Below are 24,579 nucleotides of genomic sequence, written 5' to 3' on the forward strand. Positions count from 1 at the left end.
TCTTTTTTGACAACGTATTTGTCTGGTTCAACTACTATTGTTCAACCACTGGTCATGTGGTAACGGAGAGCTATGTTTTCCCCTGTTTGCTAATCGTAACTTCATGCTCCAGCTGTCTTGGTCCCTGTCCAGGACAGCCCTATTTGTCCCATGCTTCCCTCCTCCGGGATCTGATTACCCTCTTGCAGTTGCCTCATCACTTGGTGAGTGCTTGTTGGCCGCGCCTCTCCTCCTGGGCACAGCTTGTTCCCTTCACGGGGGGGGCCTAGGGGATGGGTTCCTTTTACCTTTCTCCATCCCGAGATCCCCCATTGGTTCATTGCCTTTGTTGTCACTTACTGAGGTTTTCCTGAGGTTACGACTGTGTGTTACTTTATTGTTTGCTCTCTGTACCCTATGGGTTATTAGTTGTATCTCTGTAATTCTCCAGTGTATGTTAAACGTTGTACTATATTTGTTAACTCCAATAAAATCTTTGAAACGAGAAAATGAATTGTCAGAAATCTGCTCTTATGCCACTTCAGCCACAATTGTTTAATATGGCTAACATCTCAGGTCCATTAAAGGTGGTTATATTGTTTAAATATTTGGGAATTATAGTTACAGTGGAACCTCTAGCAGTTTTACAGGTTAACTTTTTACAGGTTTGCAGATCCACTGATGTCATTGGTTAGAATTAAATTAAGAATGTGGGCTAAATTACTGCTTTCAGTAGCTGGAAGGATAAATTTAATTAAAATGGTTTTGTTACTTAAATGTCTATATGTTATATCCCATGTGCCCATTGTTATACCAAACACTTTCTTTAAAACGTTGGATGCATTATTTACTACATTTATATGGGGTACGGGAAGGCGCAGACTTATGTTGACTACACTCCAGAGACCTAAGGGGCATGGCGCTTCCTAACATGTACCTGTATTATTTAGCGGGGCAACTTAAACATCTTAGGCATTGGGTAAGGCCGGTAATGTCTCTGATGGTGGAGTCATGGGTGGCTCATATCTTTCAAGTGGATAATTTGCTTGTGGCCTTGGAAGCTCCTTCTAATCTGCTGAAATGTAGAAATTTACCAATTTTAACTTTAGCACGAAAGATATGGAGAGACTCTAAGCATATTAAGGGAGGTGTGCGGATTAACATAGATCTTCCATTATGGTGGAACCCTATGTTTACTCATTTGAGACTTCTTACCGGTACCAATTCTGGGAGAGTAAAGGAGTACATACTTTGGCAACATTGTATGATGCGAATCATATGTACTCCTTTACAGATATACAAATGAAATATGGATCAGTCCACTTATCATTTTATAGGTAGTTACGCCATGCGCTTCAGGCGAAAACAGGCAAAAGGCATTGAGGAAAAAAAGGATCAGTCAGAACAATAGCCATTAAATACAAAGATATGAAATATACGATGGGAAGAGGCAAACAATGCAGATGGAAATCCAATATATATTCATTATTCCTGATAGTGACGGTACATATAAGCCACTAGTAGCAACAGTGGTAGATATACCAAGAGATAGAGAGAGGAAGGGAGAAAGGGGATAAAGGCCCCCTAGAGGTATGATCTGGCATGTGCAAGTATCGCAGCCAATTTATCCCGGGGACATACATGGACAGATCTGAATGTTAATATTGCCGTGACAATATACATTATGTACATGATACAAGATGTTACATGGAAACCAAACAATGGGTGTAAAAATATTTTTCTACATACATATTGCACGATATTATAGCAAAACAAAAAATAAAAAAAATAAATATAAAAAGAATCAACAAAAATAAGTTCTGATATGTAAAAATTAATTTAGGGATCCTGGAGGAGGGATGGAAAGGGGAGTATGACAAGATGTTTTTATATCTTTTCCCATTCGGAGTTGCCTGACACAAATCCCTCCAAAAAGGGCTTGTAGGGGATTGTGTCGTTCAAGCCGGGTGGAAATGTGGCCCTTAGTCTAAAGATCCACCGTTGTTCTTTTTGTAAAAGGGTCTTATTCCAGTCTCCTCCACGGATCCCTGGATGAACCCGATCTATGATAAGGAACAATATTTTTGGAAATTTTCCATGGTGGACTGTGGTCACATGTCTCCCCAGTGGGAGATCCAAATGTTTTGTTTTCATGCACAGTATATGTCTGTATGCACGTTGCCAAAATTCTAATTTAGTCTTACCCACATAGAAGGAGGAACACTCACATCTAAGTAGATAGACTACCCCTTTAGTTTTGCAGTATGAAAAGTGACAGGGCGAAATTTCTCACCATTAGGAAGTACTACTGATTTGCTAGTGTCTATATATTGGCAGTATCTGCATCCCCCACGCGTAATGGACCTGTCTCTACTTTGTTATTGGTCCAAATATGGAATTCATCCCAATAACCCACAGAGATGTTAGCATAACTAGGAGAAAACCTGGCTCCCATTGTTTTACCTTTTATTTGTCTGTAAAAGTCACCCAGGAAGGTAAAATAGTTATATTTCAAGGTGAGCTCAATACAATCATGTATAAAACCCACCTGTGTAGTGAATGTCCATGTCCTTTGATAAAAAGTATTGGACTGCCTGGAGACCAAATTCATGCTATATGTACGTATATAGTGACATAACATTTAGAGATACCCATCTATAGTATATCCCAGTTGACTAGGTTTTTCTTAACATAAGAGAGGAGCTGTGTCGAAATTCTTGCAAAAAATAGTCACTGCAACAGCCCATATTACTGCTAAGACTATCAAACCTAGCAATAATTTATTTTATATTTAAAGATTATAGCTGTTTTATCAAGGAACCAAGAATCACATTCACAATATTTGCTGCAATCCTAAAGTGGTAAGATAAGAATATTTGTTTTTGCATTTTTTTCAGTACCTTTTCCCTCATGCTGTAGCAGAATATGTGAGTCTCATGGTTAATAAATTGGTTTTCTTTTCTATCTTCCTACAGTATCACCAGCTTCATGATGAATATTTCACCAGTGCAGTGGTACTTTCATTACTTTTAGCTGCCTTATTTGGCCTTGTCTACCTTTTAATAATCCCACAGTAAGTATTCACTGCTATTTAAAATATTACCATTTCTCATACCTTTGCAAAAAAAAAAAAAAAAAAATACTAAATTGTTTTAATGGTTACCAATTACTAAGTTTGCAGGTTAGCTTTTAAACCTTTTCTGACATAAAGACTGATGTGAGTGGGAATAATTGCATACAAGTATATATTCATTTTAATTGCAATATTTTTATTAGTTTCCACATATAACAAGACAACTACATCCAAATGACATTTGCATGTCAAAAAAGTATTTCATTTTTACAATAAAGATTCAGAGATATGCCAAGCAGTATTGTTTCTCTTATGAGATTGCATTTTAACACCTTATAACACAATACATGTGCATGTTACACTGAATTTTCTGTATCAGTTCTAGGCTTGCCCAGATATCTAGATGGACATGTTATTGGCCATTGGACATGACCTCCAGATGAGCCAATATAAAAAGACACAAGCAATCATAGATATGCCATACTCCTCTAAGTCCAGACAAGGGTCAGCTTTAAAAAAGGAAGAGGAGAAGAGAAAGAAAAAAGAAACCTAGGCATAAATAGAAGTAGAACCACAAAATTTGCTTTTATGGACCCCGTGTTTTGTCAAATTGACTTTGAAAGTTTTGGAGCGGGCTTGTCAGTTAATACTTTTTTAGACCCCAGTTTAATTTATGGTCAACAAACTCTATAGACAATTATTTTGCCAATCTGGTAATTGGTAATATTAAACTGATGGTTTGGGAATGTTTAGGGATTTCCCTGTCAAATTTGTAGAATAAAGCAGTTTCAAGTGATCTTGAAAGGTTACCCTTAATTAAGGAATAGATCCAGTTATACATTCTAATTGAGATTCTAATTTATAATCTCAGAATATGGTATGTTTAAAACAATGTTTCATATCTACATACAGTTTATTTACAGTGTGTGGGGGTGGGGTGTAAATAAACTAAGCACTCCACCTGTTGGATGTATGTAAAATTACAATATATTAATCTGAGAAAAAAACTGTGCTAAACTAAAAAGGTTCCGGAGCAGAAACTATAAAGTGAGATATACACCAAAACAAACCAATAAAAATACAAGTTGTGCTAAAAATGTGAGACATGAAAAAATGACATTCATGAAATAATTGGGTGAATATAAAGGAAACAATATAATTAAAAAGCAATATAATGTGATGAAAAATTCAATATTGTAAACATCAGTGACAGTCCAACATATATTGGGGATTTACGTAAGTCCTCAAACGTGAGAGAGTAGCACAAAGATAATATCCGTGAATTGATAAAGTATCCACCACCAATTGGAGTATTCGCCACCGCTAAAGTTAATCCGTTTACCAGAACAACCTGACCTCAAGGGTCAATAGCGCTTGTTACAATCAAAACCAGGACATCCAACTCCAATGGGGATCGCAGGGCGCCTATATATATACATCCATCGAGAGCTCACTTGGTGGAAAGATATGGATTCCTGCTATAATAAAATAGAAGAGACGCCATATTGTAAAACCGTCAAATTTATTTAAAAATGTATACAAATTGCAAGCGCTATTGACTCTTGAGGCCAGGTTGTTCTGGTAAGCAGATGATTAACTTTAGCGGTGGAGGCTACTCCAATTGTGGTGGATACTATATCAATTCACAGTATTATCTTTGTACTACTCTCTAACGTTTGAAGACTCACATCCCCAATATATGTTGGACTGTCACTTGTGTTTACAATATTGAATTTCTCATCACATTGTATTGCTTTTTAATTATATTGTTTTGTTTATATTCACCGGAATCACATGCACTCCAGTCACGTAGTACTACGTGACTGGACGCAGCCGAGTCGCCCTGCCGCAGAAAAAAGCCAGCGGGCGGCCAGCAAGTGGCTAATTAATTTTAGCGCACACAAACATAATATAATACCCAATTTTTTGCTAAAAATATAAAAGGTTATGTTGCGCTGAATAAATGTATAGATACTTAACTTGTCACACTTTAAAGTTGCACACACCCGTGGATAAGCCACAAACTACAGTACATTAAATTATTTATAGGCAACGCTTTAAAAGCATTTACAGGTTACCAGTTTAGAGTTAAACAGGAGGTCTGGTGCTAAAACTATTGCTCTCACTCTGACATTCGAGTGATGCCTCTCATGTGTGGTGCGATCACTGTTTAAATGTGCGTGCAGGACCTTATGTATGCATACTACATAGCATTTGTGTGTGAGCATAGTGGGCACTTTTAATTTTTATTTAAATATTTATTTTATTTAAATATATTTTTACACTGTTTTTTATTTTATGATTAGTGTTTTTGATTCAGCATTATTGCTATCACAAGGAAGGAACAACATCCATGGGCAGTGTCAGGGACTCTTTATGGAGAGATCTGGGGTCTATTAGACATTAGATGTCTCCTCTGCCCTCCAAAGCAGCCAATCAAACCGAGATCAGTTTCATCAACTGCTTTACTAGTAAACAAACAACCAAAACCATAAGTGAAAAATGCCACCCGATCACCCACAGTGGCCCGGGCTCCCCAGTAAGATTGGAGAGCCCAGGACTGGTGGCAGAAGGGGAGGGCCTCCCTCTACTCCTTGTAAAAGTAATCAGGTGGCTTTATAGCTGCTAGAATCACTTTTACAGAAAAAATCATCTCTGGCACAAATTTTGATAACAGGATCATGGCTGCAGCTACAGCCATCCTTCTGGTATAATCAATTAAACTTGAGGATGTATGCGTATATCATTTTGCGGGCAGTGGTTAAGTTAGCCATGCACAATTCAAATTTCGGCCGATTTCAGTGTAAATCACATCCTTTAGCAATGTAGATCCTTGTCATTCAAAACAACCTGCTACTTAACAATGCTGACGTGATGTCTATAGATGTTGCATAAAGATACAAATGCAGAGTCCTGAATCAGCCAATATTTGAGGCATTGATTGCTCTTTCAACCCCACAAAGATCAGCAAAAGTGGATTTCAAAATCGAAGGACGCAGGTGGAAAATGATCAACTTGACCGTAAATGCATTCAATCAGATGCAGACACCGTTCGGGTATGTAGGCAATCATGGGTGCTGTGGTTGTCTCAATTCAATAGCCAGCAGTATAGATTAGGTGTTCAGCCCATGTCTACATTTGTCTAAATTTTGAGGATCCAGAAGGATATTTATTCCTTCTACTTGAGGAGCAAATTCAAACAGTTTTAAGAAAAAGTTGCAGATTTAATGTTCTTAGAATACAAGGTGTTTTTTTTTTTCTAGAACTTGATGAGCATGTGTTTCAAACTAAATAAGGTGAGCTTTATGTTTACGCATTTGTACAGTGATTACATTTTTCTTTTTTCAGGAGCACTATTGTCCTTGTCCTTCTGGTGTTCTGCATATGCTTCCTAGTGGCATGTATTATGTACCTACATGTCACACGAGTGCAGGTAAAAATATAATTTTACTTGTTCTTTTTCTTTTTATTACTAAATTTAAAGAATGCAAATAAAATGCGAAATTGTTTTATGTGCATTGTATGTACAATGCCTACATTTGTGTTCCTTGGAGATTTACTGTATTTGACAACGTACTGGGCGGCACAGTGGTGTAGTGGTTAGCACTTTCACCTAGCAGCAAGAGGGTCGCTGGTTCAAATCTCACTCACTCACTCACTACCTGCCTGGAGTTTGCATGTTCTACCTGTGCCTGCGTGGGTTTCCTCCCACACTCCAAAGACATGCTGGTAGGTTAATTGGATCCTGTACAAAAAAAAAAAAAAATTGGCCCTACTATGTATGTATGAATGTGAGTTAGGGACCTTAGATTGTAAGCTCCTTGAGGGCAGGGACTGATGTGGATGTGCAATGTATATGTAAAGCGCTGCGTAAATTGACAGCCCTATATAAGTACCTGAAATAATAATAATAGTACTGTCCATTACTTAACCAAAATCATATGGCAGACTTTTTTTTTAAAGGCCATACTCATGCCATTGGTCACAAGTTTCTAGTGAGGCATTTTTTATATTAAAAGTGATGTTTAGTGTCCTTTCGCAGTTACAAAATGAAATAATGATGGTCAAAGCAGAATTCATACTTTATTCATCATTGTTTGTTTGTCATGTGTTTGTTTAATGCCGTAGACCACCCACACAAATATTTTTATTCATTTAAACAATCTTAAAACCTAAGTCCAGCCAAAATAAGAAACATAAAATCAGCACAATGAACATAACCTAGTCAGTAGGATGTCTCACGTGCACCTGATATTGCAAAAAAGAGTGAGAGACCATTGAGGCCAGGCATGGCAAGCTGCATACTTGAGTGTTTGTAGAGGGATAGGTGCACTATTAAAATTAAATAGGGAAATGCCTTGTGGATAAGCTATACTTTTAAACTGTTGCTTCAAAAGCCTAATTGGGGAAGTTTTGGAACTTTATGAAAGCCAACCACTCTAAATTCCAGAATTCTCTTCAGCTTTTAACCAAGATGGATCTTATTCTCACTGATTGTGTCAATGTAAAAATGAAACACCACACACTGATGATGTCACTTAAATTTGAAATCTTTATTAAACCGAAGAGGTATGCTGTGAGTCCTTACATGAGAACCATCTCAGACAGGTACTCACAGCATAGCTATTTGCCTAAATAAAGTTTTCTATTATGGGTGACCCATTTGGTGTGTGGCCCATTGTTTTCTACACCTATCACCTCTAGTTGCAAGTAGAACTGCCCTTGCCCCTTCCTGGAAACATTGCTGCTCCTCCAGCATGAAAAAAACAGCAACATTCATTTATAAGTGATATCCTCAAGCTGTGGTCACAGGTGCTGGTCTAGAGCCATAGATAGTGTATGTACTGGATGGTAATGGCTTATCTTGTATGCTCCATGGTTCCTAAAACATAGCTGAGCCATCATTAAAGTGTTGGGTTCACATACTGGATCAATCAAAGTGAATGTTCCAACTTGCTCTTCTTCCCTCTTTTTGAAAATGTAGCTAGCACAACTTGTGACAAGAATGTATCAAGAGCTTGATGTTCATCAAAATGAACATGGATTGAAAAAGCAATGACATTCTGCTGCCCATCTCTGACACCATTGCAAAAAAACACTTTTATCACGGTCATCATCATGGTTAGCTACTAGTAACTAAAATCCTAAAATGGAAACAAACCCACCAATTTAAAGCAGAACTAAAGTCATTGTACTCACCTCCTCTCTAACACCCAAAGTCTGTGAGGTGTCCCTTGCCAGTGACAGCATCTTTTTCCTGAGTGCCAGTCTTCAGGCATCTTCATTGGCCAGCGCAAGATGACATGTGCAGCACCATGCCAACTGTAGATCATATAGAGGCTAAGATGGCTGTAAAGGAGAGGATGATTTCATTCTGCTTTAGGTAGCTGCTAAGTAAGAGATACATTTAAGCCACTGCTGCTTTAAATTGTTTTCAATTATATATGTATACTGTATATACAATATATATATATATTTTTTTTTTTTTTTTTCTATCACTTGCATTGTGCTCATTAAAACTAATCTCCAGCGTTACTGTCTTTTCACTTCAAATAGTTACTATTCCCTACACTAACATGCGTGCCCACTGGGCACGCTGTATAACTGTTTGTAGACCTTCCTGTCTAACACCCTGCACAAAATAGTGTTGTCTGAGCAGCGCTCAGCCATTCATAAGCAGCTTTGTATTCTATGAATGAAAACAAAACATCTTCTGATTGGCTGAGTCCTGATCATGAAATCATTGGCCCACCTTTCTGACTCAGACAACCAAGACTTTGTTTTAATTGATAGAATACAAAGCTGCCTATGAGTGGCTGAGATCCACTCAGCCCGACACTATTTTGTTCCGGTGTTCTTCCGGACAGGAAGTTCTCATCTCACATCCGGAATTCCCTGCTGTAGACTACATACAGTTTATACAGCGTGCCCAGCAGGTTCACATGTTAGTGTAGGGAAGTTAGTTTGGGCCAGCTTGGTAGGTAAACTGCTGCTACTGCTTGTGCTGTCTAACACTGCATAAACATGCTACTAATAGCTTCACTCCCTTGCCTGAATGGTGGTGCTTCATTACAATTTTCAATTTATTAACAGAACACTGGCTAAGATTACACTATATTATAGTATACTATAAGCTATAGGCTACAGTATACTACTAAGTGGTGCACTTTTAAACTGAAGACCTTTATTTGGCCTGCAGTACTTAACTTTAAAAATAGATTAGGAAATGTCATGACTTAATATGACATTTAAAAGGGAGAAGTAAACCCCACTTAACATCCATTTCAAGTAAAGGAACAGCAACACAACCAAAATACTTTTCGTTCATGCTTAGAAAAAAAGTTTTTTTTTCAAGAAAGCTTGCTGTATGTGTATGCAGTATTTCCATGAATGTATATTTTCTTATTTTTAAGATCAAAAATAACGTTTCTATTTCATAGAGGGTTTTATTGCACTGATCTAATGTAATTCATTGGTAGCATGTTATTGATGTTTGCAATATTTTGAATGTAAACAACACCAACCAAATATGTTTATTCCATTAGAGCAGGGATGGGTTAGAAAAGCAATTTTCAACCAGTATTTAATGGAATCTTAGAGTTCTTTCTGAGGTTCCTGGAGCAGTAAGCACTGGCAAATAATGTATCGCCTACAATGACAATCAATGCAAGGGGGAACGTTTTTACTGAACACACATGAAAGGATTTAAATCTATATTGAACACTAATGTTAGTGGATAACACAATTTTCACTCTCCACATTATTAAGACTTCTTTTTAAAGCATTCTACAACTTACTAATCATGCCAATATATCACAAACTGTAGGTATAATCATTTTAGCAGGTGTTGCCTGAGGCCTGGAAATGATTTCAAGTTTTCATCTAGGGTAAGAAAGTTAAGGAGCACTAGGTTAGAGCCTCTGTTAGGACAGGGAGTCATGAAGAATTTCACCAATGGGGCCAAAACATTTTTAGTAGAGTGAGACAGGATTCAAATTTTTGATAATGTTTTTATTGCTGTCTGTGTAAGTTTCAGTAGGAAAGTAAGGGCACATATTCCCAGTGGGGTCACAGACAAAGATACACACTTGGCAGAAATTTTAAAGTGGTTCTAAACCCTAAACACTTTTACCTTAACCTCCCTGGCGGTATGATTGTTTCCAATTTTAGGTGCTGAAAGCGGTACCATTATTTTGCATGTAATTCTTAAGGACGACCAGCTCAAACCAACTATTAATATATGATTTTTTTTTTACTGTGCGTTCTTCTTTATAACATCTTGGGTATGATAAAGTTTGAAACACAAAATCATAAATTATAATATAATAAATAACTATAAAAAAGTTAAAGTATATATATATATATATATATATATATATACAGTATATTACAGTAAAACTGCAGGCAAGGGCACTGGGGGGCAAACTAATGTCAATTTATTTTATTTAGTAATGTATTCCAATAGGATTATAATATATCAGTGTGTTTTACTTTTCAAATTTGCCGTTGGTTCCACCCCCCTGCGACGTGACGCTCGCAGGGAACAGAAGCTGGGGCACAGAGCATCAGGCGGAAGATCCGGCCGCCATATGCTGCAGGAATACATCGCGGGATCCCGGGGACAAGGTAAGTAACCTCTCTTCCAGGATCCAGCGGTGCTCCCTTGTGGTACCCCGAGTGTGGCTCGGGGTTACCACTAATGGCACTGAAATTCAACCCCGAGCCACACTCGGGAATACCGCCAAGGAGGTTAATGCATTCCTTGTATTAGGGTAAAAAATGTTTAGGCATTGGGATAGGTCTCTCACCCTCTCTAACTCTTTACTCCCCTCACTTCTGGGTTTCACAGGCTTTGCTTAGGTAGTGGCTCCACTGCTGTCAGTCAAAGCCTGTGACAAGGGAGTGAGGGACGGGGCCGAGTCCTGCTCTCTGTGTCAATGGATAAGTACCCCTATGGGAAGCAGCTTCCTATCGGGGGCACTAGCCAAAGAGGAGGAGTCAGGTGCACCAGCGGGGGACCCAATTGCACAAAGCAGTATAGACATGTTTGTTACTTAAAAAAAAAAAAAAATTTACAACTACTTTAACCTTTTCCTTGGCTTTTCTATGCAAAAATATTACACAAATCCATAACTTAAACTGTTGTAGGCCCCTGTCCTCTTTGGGGAGACAATAAATAATAAAAAAACAAATGGAAGTTACTTCAGTCCTTCCCTGATCTAACGCACAAAATAAAAGTTTTCTCTGGAGTTACCCTTTAACCACAACTTCAGGTTAAATACGATAAAATTTGCCAAACATTTCAAATACAATTGTCGGATTAGTTAACCACTTGCCGACCGCCGCAAGTACATATACTGCGGTGGTCCGCCCCTCCTGGGCAAAGTGACGTACCGGTACGTCACTCGCCCACGAGCCAATAGGGGGCGTGCTCCGATGTCCGCCGGTCACTCGCGATCTCCCGCTGGAGAGGGAGAAAGGCATGCGGCTGATGTAAACAAAGCCATCTGTCATTCTCCCTGGTATAACTGCAGAGATCATACGATCCTGCTATGTAGGATCGTATGTTTCTGTAGTTACATCAAAAGCCACGCCCCTTGACAGTTAGAAGCACGCCCCTAGGGACACACTTAACCCCTGGATCTCTAATAAAGTTAACCCCTTCCCTGCCAGTGTAATTTTTACAGTAACAGTGCATATGTATAGCACTGATTACTGTAGTAATGTCACTGGTACCCCCAAATGTGTCAAAAATGTTAGTCAGGGGTCCGATCTGTCTGCCGCAATGTCGCAGTCCCACAAAAAAAAAAAATCGCAGATCGCCGCCATTACTAGTTAAAAAAAAAACAATAAAAAGGACATCAGTTAGTAAACGCAATAACTTTTGCGCAAACCAATCAAAATATGCTTATTGCGATTTTTTTTACCAAAAATATGTAGCAGAAAACAAATTGGCCTAAAATGTTATAAAATTTTGATTTTTACATTTTTTTTGGGGGGGGGGGGGGTTTCATATAAAAAATGTGAAAAATATTGTTATTTTTTCAAAATTGACGCTCTTTTTTTGTTTATAGCGCAAAAAATAAAAATCGCACAGGTGATCAAATACCACCAAAAGAAAGCCCTGTTTGTGGGAAAAAAAGGACGTCAATTTTATTTGGGTACAGCGTCGCACGACCACGCAATTGTCCAATAAAATTACGCAGTGCCGAATCGCAAAATAGGCCCTGGTCTTTGAGCAGCCAAATCCTCCAGGGCTTAAGTGGTTAAAGTATTGTTTTTAAATGAGGATAAATTTACACAAAGAGACCCTGTTGTCAGACCTTACTTTTTAAATGAAATCATTTCAAGCAGGAGAGGACAATAAGTACTTGTTTTCCCACTGACCACTTTGTGCTACTGTCAGGTCTTGTTTGTGCCAGCCCCAGCTCTTGCTGCTTTGCAGGTGAATGGAAGCGCCAAATGATCAATTAAAAGGTCATATATCCTTTAACCAGTTCACAACCAATTGAAAATAAATATCCAACCTGTTTGGGGGGCCAAATTATCTCTATTCAGGGCTCAAATGTGCTTGTTAAAAACCCAACAAGAACCGTGGTGTGACCTACTAGATGGAAATCTTTGAACGACACAAGCAGTGGCTGTGTAATAGCATTCAGTGAGTTTCAATTAATAAATGACAGAAGGGAAATATTTTACAGTGTAATTTGAGTGACGGTTTTAAGTCTGCCTTGCGATGCTGATGTCGCATCCAAGATGACCATGCCTATTAGAAGTCTCAGGCTTGATCAAAATCATAATATAATCAATAATTTTAGGAGAGAGATTAAATTAATGAAATTTCACATATAATCGTATGGGAATATTGCTGATTTTAATGGTATGGGATGTGTGATTCTAAACACACACTGTTTAATTTACATTATCCCTTCTCTTTCTGTATGTGGATGATAGCAATGTAAATATTTTACTAAATAAAAGATAAAACATCGAAGTATGTTTTTTTCCTAATTAATAATCACATGACCCAGCTCTTTCCCAGCATGTCTGCAGGGAAACAGTGGCAGGAGGAACTTCTAGTCTTCCGCTACTGGTCACATGTTCAAAAAAACAGCGTTTAGGGAGTAAAAAAAAAACAAAAAAATAATATCCATAAATGGTTTTAAATTATCATACAAATATATATCTGAAATGAAATATATAATATTTTTTGGCAATAACATTGTGTGGGCATATTTCTGCCAAGTTGTGTCACCCCCTCAAGCCTGTGTCTTAGAATAACAGAGAGGTGAAGCCTCCAACAATCAAATTGTAATATCCTACCCCCATTATATTTAGCTGGTTAGTGGGCATGAAGGAGGAGGGCGAGAGTAAGTTGTCATTTACCAGTGCATATACACCCACAGGTTTGACTCTATAGTTACATGGCCTGTGATAGGGTGGAAATGCTCAGGGTAGAAAATACACTGAAAACTGAGCGTGTGTACTAGCTGCCAACACTGCTCTGCAAAATCCCCAAATCCAGTGGGGACATAGACAGGAGGGGGAGGCAAAGAACAGCAGGATCAACCAGAAATACAGAATACAGAAAACGAATTCCATAGTGACTAAGTATGAACAGCATGTAATACAGCATTTATTGATGTTTTTAATGATAAAGATATAATGACACTTTGGGTTTTTTTCTACTAAAGCTGTAGATTGCACTTCTGCATGGAAACCAATCAGCTTCCAGGTTTTATTGTCAAAGTCTAACCGAACAAGCTGAGGTTAGAAGTTGATTGGCTACTATGCACAGCTGCACCAGATTCTGAGTGCACCGGTTTTTGTAAATCTACCCCTTTAAGTCTTTAGGGAAGATACTGCCATGATGTAATTTAAACATTGCATCTCAAATGGTACCTTGATTGGAACATAAATAATGGGCACAATTCACTAAGCAATATGTTACTGCATTTGAGTATGCAGTAACATATCTCACAACGTTAAAAAAAAAAAAATGTTGCAATGCACGAAGAAACTTGCGTTATCTAGTCGAAAAATAACGCATGACATCATGCGTTAAGTTATCGCATGCATCTCACATGAACCTCACATCCTAGCAAGAATCAGGGAAAAAGATGTATTTTGGTGCTATTGCACGGAATTCAATTAGAACTTGGGTGAGCAGACTGGAAAAAGAGGACTGGGTAATTCCCACAATCTCACCTGCGACCATCTGGTGTGACACCTTTCCAAAAAAATGTAAGGCTGACAGCAACTTGGTCATGGCTGGTATGGCAGGGCTTCTCTGTGTAGAAGGCTCAAGGTACCTGATTAGTTGGGTATAGAGCTTTATTATCAGTTGCTTGGATAACCTGAACTTCTGCAGGTTCTCATCTTCAAAGAATTGGTCCAGAAGTGTGCGCTCCTTGAAGGTTCTTTCCTTCAAAAGCACAACTTGACATCTCCTCCTCCTCCTCCTCTTCTGTATTGCCTTCAATTCCAGGAGACGGCAACGGGCTCTGTTTCAATAAGATATTATCTGACAGCCTCCAGATAACACTCCTCACTCCTCTTACACTCCACACACCTCCAACTTGCACTTTCCCATCTATATTTTAACCAATCACTGGGGGGGGGGGGCTGACATTGCTGTGGTTTCCGCATACTTATCACAAGCTCGGAGCAGTACTTAATCACTGCATTCATTTATTTATTTATTTCATTTAGTGAATTGCCTTCGTATGTATTATTTATCAAACGTTTTTGTTGTTTCCATTGAATACCGCATACGAGCGATAGTGAATTGACATTTTTGTTATCACATGCGTAAAGTGATCACGTGACCGACATAACGCATGCGAAAAGCTTTAGTGAATTGTGCCTAGTTTCTCTTAGCTCGCATCTGGCCCTAAAATGTCCTCTTGCAATAGCTCTCCTGTACATACTGGGGCAAAATTATAAAGAGATTAGTGACTCTGCCAAATGTGTAGGCAATTGTGCAGATAAGTCTGATCCCCACAATAGGGGGAATAGGGGCAGATTATGGTAATTAAATGTGAATTTTTTAATTTGGGCCCTCCCCTGTTTTCAAGCATAACTCTTTTTTTCTTTCTTTTTTTTTTTTTTTTTTTTAGTGTTTTCCAGGGTGCCTAACAATACAGATACGAACCATTTTATGTATTTTTATAGTAATATTGATTTATTCTGTGGCACAAGGATATGTGGTAAGTAAGCCATGAATCTTAAATAATTAAACATATACTTAAAGTATTGTTTTATTATACAGTTTAATATCTACAGTATATATGTAGCATCTATTTTTTATTAATCTGTGAAATCTCCCTATAGATAGATAGATAGATAGATAGATAGATAGATAGATAGATAGATAGATAGATAGATAGATAGATAGATAGATAGATAGATAGATAGATAGATAGATAGATAGATAGATAGATAGATAGATAGATAGATAGATAGATAGAATATGTATCTATATATACACACTGTGTTTTTTTTTTGGTGCTATCTAACTGTTAATTTGAAGAAACCCTACTTGGATATTAAACTCATTTAAATTTTGTCTAGTATTGAGAACATCTTATTCATAATTATTGGATTATTGCAAAGAATGAGAATGACTACATTACATTCCTTATTAAATTCCAGTGGTAGTATCTAACTGGGGTAGAGGAGTAATAAATGGTGCATACTCTTAAAAAAAAAACCAAGATAGAATCTCAAACATGACAATTTCTAACTGAATCTCTGAGGTCTACAGCCATTTGAAAATTCTCATCTTCTGCAATAATAAGAGCATGGTCAGTATGGAGGCTTACAGCAAGATGGTATGCACCTAGAAGGCAAATACTAGGAGCTCAATTTCTATAAATGAAAAGTTAAAGGGTATGCGCCAACTCAAAGAGTCCTTAAGATATACTGTAGTTAGCTTGATACAATTCTATAAATCTTAGAATTTGAACTAAACTGATGAGCCAATGAATACATTCTGATATATCACTACCACAGTTGTTTGGAATTCTCAATATTTGTGTGTATATATTAAACCCTTCTTATGCCATAGTTTTGCTCTGAGCTCTAAACAGTTTGTCTCAGACACGTGCATATCTACTACTAGTGTTAGATCTTTTTTACACTTGTTTCAAAACAGGGCTTCAGACACACTTTTTTAACGTTCTCTTAACGCCAGTCAAAGCACCTGTCACTTAATAAAATGGTTTGCATACAATCCTGTTCACACCTTGTGTTTGCTTTGCTTTGCTTCAGCTTTGCTTAAAAAAGTTTACCCCATGTCGCTTTAGTGGTGCTTCAAAATATCTTTAAAGCCTCTATAGAGGTCTGTGACAAAGGTCACTCGAAGAACCTGCAGCTTTTGAGAGGCTTTAATCAGCTTTATCTTCGCTTTGTTTTGGAGAAATTGCAGGTAAGAAATATTCACACACAGGGCATCTGCCAAGCCTCAACAAAGCTTCAAAAGAGCATCACGGAAGCATTACTAAAGCTTCACCGAAGCACCACTGAAGCTTCATCGAAGCACCGCCAAAGCATCAAAAACACATCATAAAAGCATGTTCAAGCTGTAGGCGCTTTAATGTGTGTTGAAGCCGAAGCAAGTGTAAATAAGCCCTTACTGCCTTTTAAAAAACACAGACCTACTAAAAGGTTACATGTGAGGTTAGTGGTTATTGCATTTGAAAGCAGCTCAGTAATGAACCCCCTCATCAAAGAAATCAGATATCTGCTTGTAGTCAGGGGCAGTGTTGAAGTAGAGTAATTTTGGCAGTCTCTGGTCACCCGTGTCATCTTGCCACTACCTTAGCCTGACATATACATCTGAGCGCTCTACTTCCTTCAAAAATGTTAAGTGTATTACACTAGAGGTTGTATCTTTTTGACACTCCGTTACTGTTAATCTCCTGTACTAGGACAGTAGGAATAATTCATGCTCCACTACTTTGCACAGTGTTTGGCAGCCTAACTATGTTCATGCTTACATAAGGGGAGAGCACAGGGATTATCTCATGAATGGGCTTATGCTTCTTCGTTGCCCAATTACAGGCTGCAATAGGTAAACTTTTTCTATTGTCAGCTTTCAGAAAGATAAGTGTGCACCCGTGAAGCATATATTTGTGTTCCCAATATTTGCCTGGTCTAATGTCAAGGGTAGGTTGTGTGATGTCAGACATAAAAGTGGATTGCATTGTGATATTACATTAGTAATTATTTCAAATGTCATGGGACTTAATGAATCATGTGATCAAAAAATTCTTGCAGATGAGATTAGTTAAGGAAAGGTGGTAGCATGATACAACACATTGGCTGTTCTTATAAGCTAGTAGAAAACTCAGCTTCTAACTTCTGTTTTTATTTTTTGTAGGTTGGCTGCATGCCTTGGTCATGGAGTACGAATTCCAGCAGCTCCATAGTGATTATCTCTCCAAATGGAGAAAACAAAACCATGGAGGAACGTCCATGTGACACAGCTCACTATGCTTTCTTATCCTGTGTGGTGGGCACCTTAACAATGGCAATTTTTTTACGCATTTCTTCATTGCCAAAAATGATTTTACTTCTTTTTGTTACTGTTTTATACATATTAGTTTTGGAACTCAGTGGATACAGAAAAGCAGCAGGGTAAGGATTCTGTGAAATTTCTTGAACTAAAGTATGCATTCTTTTAACATATATTCATAAAATGTCACGTTATAAAGCTTCTCAAATATATCTTTATAAAAGAAATGATTTATTAGGATTGCATTGTAGCCCAATGCAGGGAAGGACCAGGATGGGGTGTTGCCCCTTCAGCCAGTGCTAATAAAATATTGTGTTGGGGGGGCCTGAGTGGAAATACTTCACTCTTTAGACACTGAGCAGGGTGGGACCCTCAGTAACAATAATGGGTGTTATACTGTATATATACCTGCTCCCTATTCAGACCTGTGATTGTTGTTGTAGCTTTACCTGCAGAAAGTGCCAGAATTTCTTTACACTCCCTTTTTATCCAATCTTTAATTGCCAACTTCTGTAAGCCACTAATTTGTTCACATCTTCTAAAGCATTTGACACGTTATCTGCAGGTGATATCAAGCAAGCAATAAGATCTTGGATAGAATATATTTAGTGCACTGGAGTTTTTTTTTTTTTTTATAATCCCTTATCCCCTACAGATTGTCAAATCTGACTGTATAAAAAAATGTATAATAGTCTGTAATTCTGCAGATCCTATGCATTTATTTCAGCCATGAGGTGCTGGAACATAAAATGTAAAAACGATCTCTCCTATAAAATCGGGTACGTTTTACTTTTTTTTTTTTTTTTTTATTCAACCCTCTGATTAAATGAAAAAACTGACTCATCTATGGGCTGCCTTACTGTCCCCATTTTCTTTTATTGTTTAGATGTGCTCTCACTGCATAGCTCCCAGCTGTCCCTCATTTAAAGGGGCTGTCCTTGTTTTGAGACAAAATCAATTTGCCACTCAAGCAGCCTCAGTTCTCTCTCTTTTTGATCTAATGTGTACATCTCTATACAAAATGTACTATTTTACTGCCAAAAAGTCTTTTACTGCACCTCTGTATTTCTGCATTTTTTATTTAAACACTTGCTAACCGCCCTCTATATTACTGCTACAGGGCGCCAGCACTGCGCAGGATCATGAATATATACGTGATCCTGCACTTCCACCTGCAGGGGGCGCGCGGGCCACTTTTGCTGTGATTCTTCACAGCAGAAGCCAATCTGCGGGTGCCGTGCACTTGATGTCTTCCAGCACCTGCCAATCATCAGTAAACAACACAGAACAGGGATCTGCCCATGTAAACAAGGCAGATCGCCATTCTTACAGGGGAAAGGAATGGATTCTATGTTACTGCAAAGCAGGGACTAGAATTCATCTCTTCCCCTAGTAAAAGAACCACATTGTGTACAAAAAAACACTGGCTAGGCACAAAGTTAACCCTTAGATCACCCTAGATGTTTAACCCCTTCCCAGCCAGTGTCATTAGTACAGTGACAGTGCCTATTTTTAGCACTGATCACTATATTAGTGTAACTGGTTCCCGCAAAGTATCAAAAGTGTCCTATAGTGACCGATTGTCCACCGCAATATCGTAGTCAAGCTATAAGTCGCTGATCGCCGCCATTACTAGTATAAAAAAAAGAAATAGATAAAAAATCCATAAATATGTATGATAATTTGTAGATACTATAACGTTCGCGTAAACCAATCAATATACGCTTTTTGGGATTTTTTTTTTACCAAAAACATGTAGCAGAATACATATTGGCCTAAATTTATGTAGAAATTCGATTTTGTAAATTTCTGTACTGGATATAAAGTAATAAATTGGCAGAAAATAAAAAATATTATGTTTTTTTTTTTAAATTGTTGGTCTGTTTTTGTTTATAGTGCAAAAATATAAAAAATGCAGCGGCGATCAAATACCACCAACATAAAGCTCTATTTGTGGGAAAAAAATGACTTAAATTTTATTTGGGTACAGTGTCGCATGACCACGCAATTGTCAGCTAAAGTAATGCAGTGCCGTATCGCAAAAAATGGCCTGGTAAAAATAATAGGAGGTAAATCTTCTGGAGGTCAAGTGGTTAAAAAGCCAATATAAAGGAAGAATAGAGGTAAAAATAGTATTTGTGGAGTTTAGCCAATCATTTTCTGCATATTACATCATTGTGATCCGTGCAACCGGGTCCATATCCTTTTACCTACATAAAAAGGTGTCCCCCTTTACCATTTCAGAAAATGGGAAGGTATGTTACTGCTTCCCAATTTGTATGCCTGCTTTGTCTGTGAGTATCTTATAACTGCACATGTCGGTTTACACTATGTGGTTTCTGCTCTTAGTGTGTGTGTCTGCCTTTGCAGCATGCAAATGCAGAGTCCATGTACTTCAGTCACAGGCCACAGGAAGATAATTAAAGCTGGCCATACATGGTTTGAAATTTGTCCAGTTCAGTGGGGACCTGATACATTTTGATCCATGTGTGGCAACTGTGGTTGAACAGAAGTCGATTTGACTTCCATTCATCCACCCTGTTGGTGTTTTCTCACTCCATCAGTGCTGCAGTCTATAGACTGCAGTAATGATCTGTATATTCTGATGGGGGGGGAATCTCCCCCCCTGTCACAATACAATGGCACAGTGGTGAGATTTCCCCCATCCACCTCAAAGAGATGGGGGAATTGGATCCGTTTTTTAGTTCAAACAAGGGGTTAATGCTGCGCTATGGTGATAAGTGAAGTGCTTCCAAAAGTGCTGCTGTGCATAAAATCAAAAGGATTTGTGTAAATGGTAGTGCAAGAAAAAGACAGCGCAGATTTGGTGTAATGAACGTTGAAAGTGCTCAGCGTGCCGATAAATAAATATAAGTAAAATATGAAAATTTAAATATATAAACAACAAATATTTTACATGAACAACAAATATTCTATAGTAAAATTGCAACACCCCGTGAAGTTAATAAATAGGTAAAATTCATAAAAATATATATATAATCGTAAATCTCCAATAACAGTCCAAAATAGCAGTCCCAAAAACTGATGCAATATTTCAGCAAGTAGCCAGTGAAAATTGTTTGATGAAACAAACGAAAAGTGCTGGAAATCAAGTGAAGAGACATGCTGCAATGGTGCGGTGATGTGGTGACTTTATCCTCTCCCCTAGGTAATTCCACTTACCGGACAAAGTGGACCCTCAAACCTTATGGTGTAAGGGTCTCACAGGCAGAGTCCGGTATGTAATCCGGGCAGTGATTCTTTGGGCTTGGGTAGTGACCACTACAGGATCTCCTATGGACTCTCAGCGGGATGTGACCATATGGAAAGGAAAAAGGAATCCCAATAGCGTAATATTGCTACAAATTATTTATTAAGAATTCCAAGTAAAAAACTCACATTTAATGCAGTATATACAGGCGGTGTAAGTCATGAATCGGTAGATCGCTGGGACAACGGTGTGCAGAGGGGCTCCCTTGGCTCCGGCGTGCGTTCCACCGCTACCAGAAATGACGTCACGAAGGGCGTGTAGCCGGAAATTGCGTCGACGCGTTTCGCCTCCCACTGGTTGCACAAAAAAAAAAAATGGACCTATCTTTGGCCAGCTTAAGAAGTAGATAAATAGGCACTCAGAAGGAGAATCTAACACTGATAATGATAGTGTTGTAGGATTCACACAATGAGAAAGAAATCAAAAAGAGAGATGGTTCGGAACAATGAGGGCAAAAACTGTGTGCAGGGTCCCTAAAATACTATTAACGAAAACTGTACGTGAGTGTGTGCTCTTTTCTAAAATAGTGTGTGGGGTGTTGAATACTGAGGAGGAGATCAAGTTGGAAGAAGAAGTATGCTGTCTGAAGGTGTAAAAATAAATGGGTTCAGGAAGCCTTCTGTGCTGGACAGGAAATAGTGCTAATATACAGAATGGCAACATAACTAACATACTAACTACCCTTTGTCATTACTATCCATAGTTTTTTCCCCAAGTACTTTTGTCCCCAACTTCAAGGTATTATGAGGAACACTGGTAGATTATTTTGAAAAATCCATGGTGGAAGGGTGCTACAAGGAGACTGGAGGGAGAGGATTTGTTTTAGAAGGGGGGATTTGGGGGCCAGAAGGGGGTAAGTATTGTTCTAGGAGGGGAAATTGGGAGGGGGGGTGCTAAGAGTGGTGATCTAGGATTTGTGTTGGGAGGGGGGATTTGAGGAAGAAGATTTGTGCTAGGAGGGGGAATTTGTGCTGGGAGGGAGGGATTTGATTTGGGGGAAGAAGATGTGTCCTAGGAGGGGACATTTAGGCGTGAAAATTTGTGCTAGGAGGGGTGTTTTTTTTTGGGGGGGGGGGGGCATTTGAGTTGGGGATGCAGGGGATGCGGGGGCAAAGATTTATGCTGAGGGGGGATTTCAACCAGGGGGGCAGAATTTTACTAGGAGGGAGGGGAATTTATGCTTAGAGTGTAAGCATGCAGATTCGGGCTCAGTGTTTTTGTGGGGGAAATTTTGCTGGCACAAAATGCTCATACGTCTGGGGGGGGGGGGCGCAGTTTGGCATGTTCTAGGCTCTAGATGGCCTTGTCCCAACACTGCATAAGCTTATTCTGGTTCTTTGTTTTTAAAATACATTCTTTATATATTTGTATTCCATAACTCAAATGTTGAGTTACCTGAGATATAGTTTTTATTGTTAACATTTTACTTTTCTTAGATATGCGTATAATTTGAACTGTTCACATGTCTTGTGGAACTGTCTCAGTTTAAAATTATTGCAAGAAAGTAGTGGCTTAACAAGTACTAAGCATCATTCTATACGCATTCAGGTATGGATTTAGCCTGGGCCAGATGGTTGTGGTATGAAGTAAAATGTTATCAATCTCCACTATAAAGTCTAAGAATGGACATCTCCTATGTGAAGGCAAACATGTTTAAGATGTCAGTTTTTTGCCTCCTCTACTTCAGTTATATTGCCCATGTTACCTTCAAGAGATCCTCTACTATGAGATTTTTTTTCTGTAACACTGCCTGTACGCTGCTAGATCAGCCCCCAAGCTAAACAAAACAAAAATTTTACAGATTTCTCCACCCACATAATACAAAGCAGATGTTATTTGCTGCATTTTCAGTTTTATCCAGATTTTCAAACAGTAGGCTATTTTGTCTATGTGAAATGGCATAAGGTCTGACAGTATTTTTGAAACACAACCTAACCTACCTGCTTTGGGATTTAGTTTTTCCTCCATTTATAGTATAGTATATCAGTAAACCTTTCTTCTTTCGTCTGTAATCAAATGACCTTGGAACCATTGTTGCCTTACAATAAGAAATGGAATAGAGTTATTCCAAATTCACGCACTATAGGCTTGTTGCTATATCTGTCTGATCTATCATTGTGTCAGTGCACATAAATTTAGTCACAGCCATCAATCAGATTCTGATCTGCCCTGGAAGTTTGAATCTGATTAGTGGTACATTAAATGAGGGAGATAAAATTACGCAGAACTTATTTCAAAAGGAAAACCTCCCCACAGCTGGCTGGAATGGATTACATATAATAAGATCAACTTTTATCTTTCAAAGAATTACAGTTTTTTTTTTTTAGATAGCAGCAGTAATTGATTAATTTTAGAAGTACCCTGGAAGTGTTCTTTAACCACTTTACCACCGGAGGATTTTGCTGTCTTCCGTCCAGGCCACTTTTTGCGATTCGGCGCTGTGCGACTTCAACTGACAATTGCGCGGTCGTGCGACGCCGTACCCAAACAAAATTTACGTCCTTTTTTTCCCACAAACAGAGCTTTCTTTTGGTGGTATTTGATCACCTGTGCGATTTTTACTTTTTGCGCTATAAACAAAAAAAGAGCGTTTATTTTGAAAAAATAACAATATTTTTAACATTTTTTTAAATGAAATTCCCCCCAAAAAAGATGTAAAAACCAATTTTTTTAAAAATTTTTGGCCAATTTGTTTTCTGCTACCTATGTTTGGTAAAAAAAATTACAATAAGCGTATTTTGATTGGTTTGCGCAAAAGTTATTGCGTTTACTAACAAAGGGAAAGATTTCTGTCATTTTTGGTGTTTTTTTTTAACGCGTAATGGCGGCGATCTGCGATTTTTTTTGTGGGACTGCGACATTGCGGCGGACAGATCGGACCCTTGACTGACATTTTTGACACTTTTGGGGTTACCAGTGACATTACTGCAGTAATCAGTGCTATATATATGCACTGTTACTGTAAAAATGACACTGGCAGGGAAGGGGTTAATTTTATTGGAGAGGGAGGGGTTAATGTATGCCTGGTGCTTACTGACGTGTAGGGGGGGAGGTGACTGAGTGAGTCATGGACAGATCGGATGTCCAGCTATGCTGAACAGTCCGATCTGTCACTCCCTGTCACTATGGAGATCCGCCCGCTGTGTTTACACACAGCGGGCGGATCTCCAGACTCGATCCCCGGCGATCGGGGCAGAGCAGCGGCAATCGCCGCTGCTCCTCCCCTGGCCCGACTCCCGCTGTGAATGAAAACAGCGGGAGCGAGCCTCCGGCGGCGCGCAAGCGCCGCCCAGAAGGGGGAGTGTCTGACGACGTTAATACTACGTCGTCAGACTATAACGAACCACTTTGCCGCAGTACTATTACCGTACTCGGTCGGCAAGTGGTTAACCACTTAAGGTAGGAAGGTTTTACCCCCTTAATGATCAGGAAATGTTTTGCAATTTGGTACTGCGTGAATTTAACTGGTAATTGCGCAGTCATGCAATGCTGTACCCAAACAAAATGTATGTCCTTTTTTTTTCCTACAAATAGAGCTTTCTTTTGGTGGTATTTGATAACCACTGTGATTTTTATTTTTTTGTGATATAAATGAAAAAAGACAAAGAAAATTTTGAGAAAAATTAAATTTTCTACTTTTTCCTTTAAAAATATCCAATAAACTAAATTTTTGTCATACATTTAGGCCAAAATGTATTTAGCTACATGTCTTTGATAAAAAAAAAATCTCAATAAGCA

The 24,579-nt window shown here is 38.5% G+C and overlaps 1 protein-coding gene across 2 annotated transcripts in view; it reads left to right on the plus strand.

The window, feature by feature from the left end:
- The window catches only part of ADCY1 (adenylate cyclase 1), a gene marked incomplete at its 5' end in the record, with an annotated part of 584,954 nt that overhangs the window by 479,285 nt on the left and 81,090 nt on the right, over positions 1-24,579 (plus strand). For both annotated transcript variants that reach the window (XM_082257737.1, XM_082257738.1), the window contains 4 exons: positions 2,955-3,052; positions 6,401-6,485; positions 15,172-15,261; positions 17,436-17,692. In XM_082257737.1, coding sequence (XP_082113863.1) covers positions 2,955-3,052; positions 6,401-6,485; positions 15,172-15,261; positions 17,436-17,692 — 530 coding nt within the window. The remainder of the gene's footprint in view (positions 1-2,954; positions 3,053-6,400; positions 6,486-15,171; positions 15,262-17,435; positions 17,693-24,579) is intronic.

The sequence above is a fragment of the Pelophylax lessonae genome, assembly GCF_965119305.1.
Source record: "Pelophylax lessonae genome assembly, chromosome: 5".
Classification (NCBI taxonomy): domain Eukaryota; kingdom Metazoa; phylum Chordata; class Amphibia; order Anura; family Ranidae; genus Pelophylax; species Pelophylax lessonae.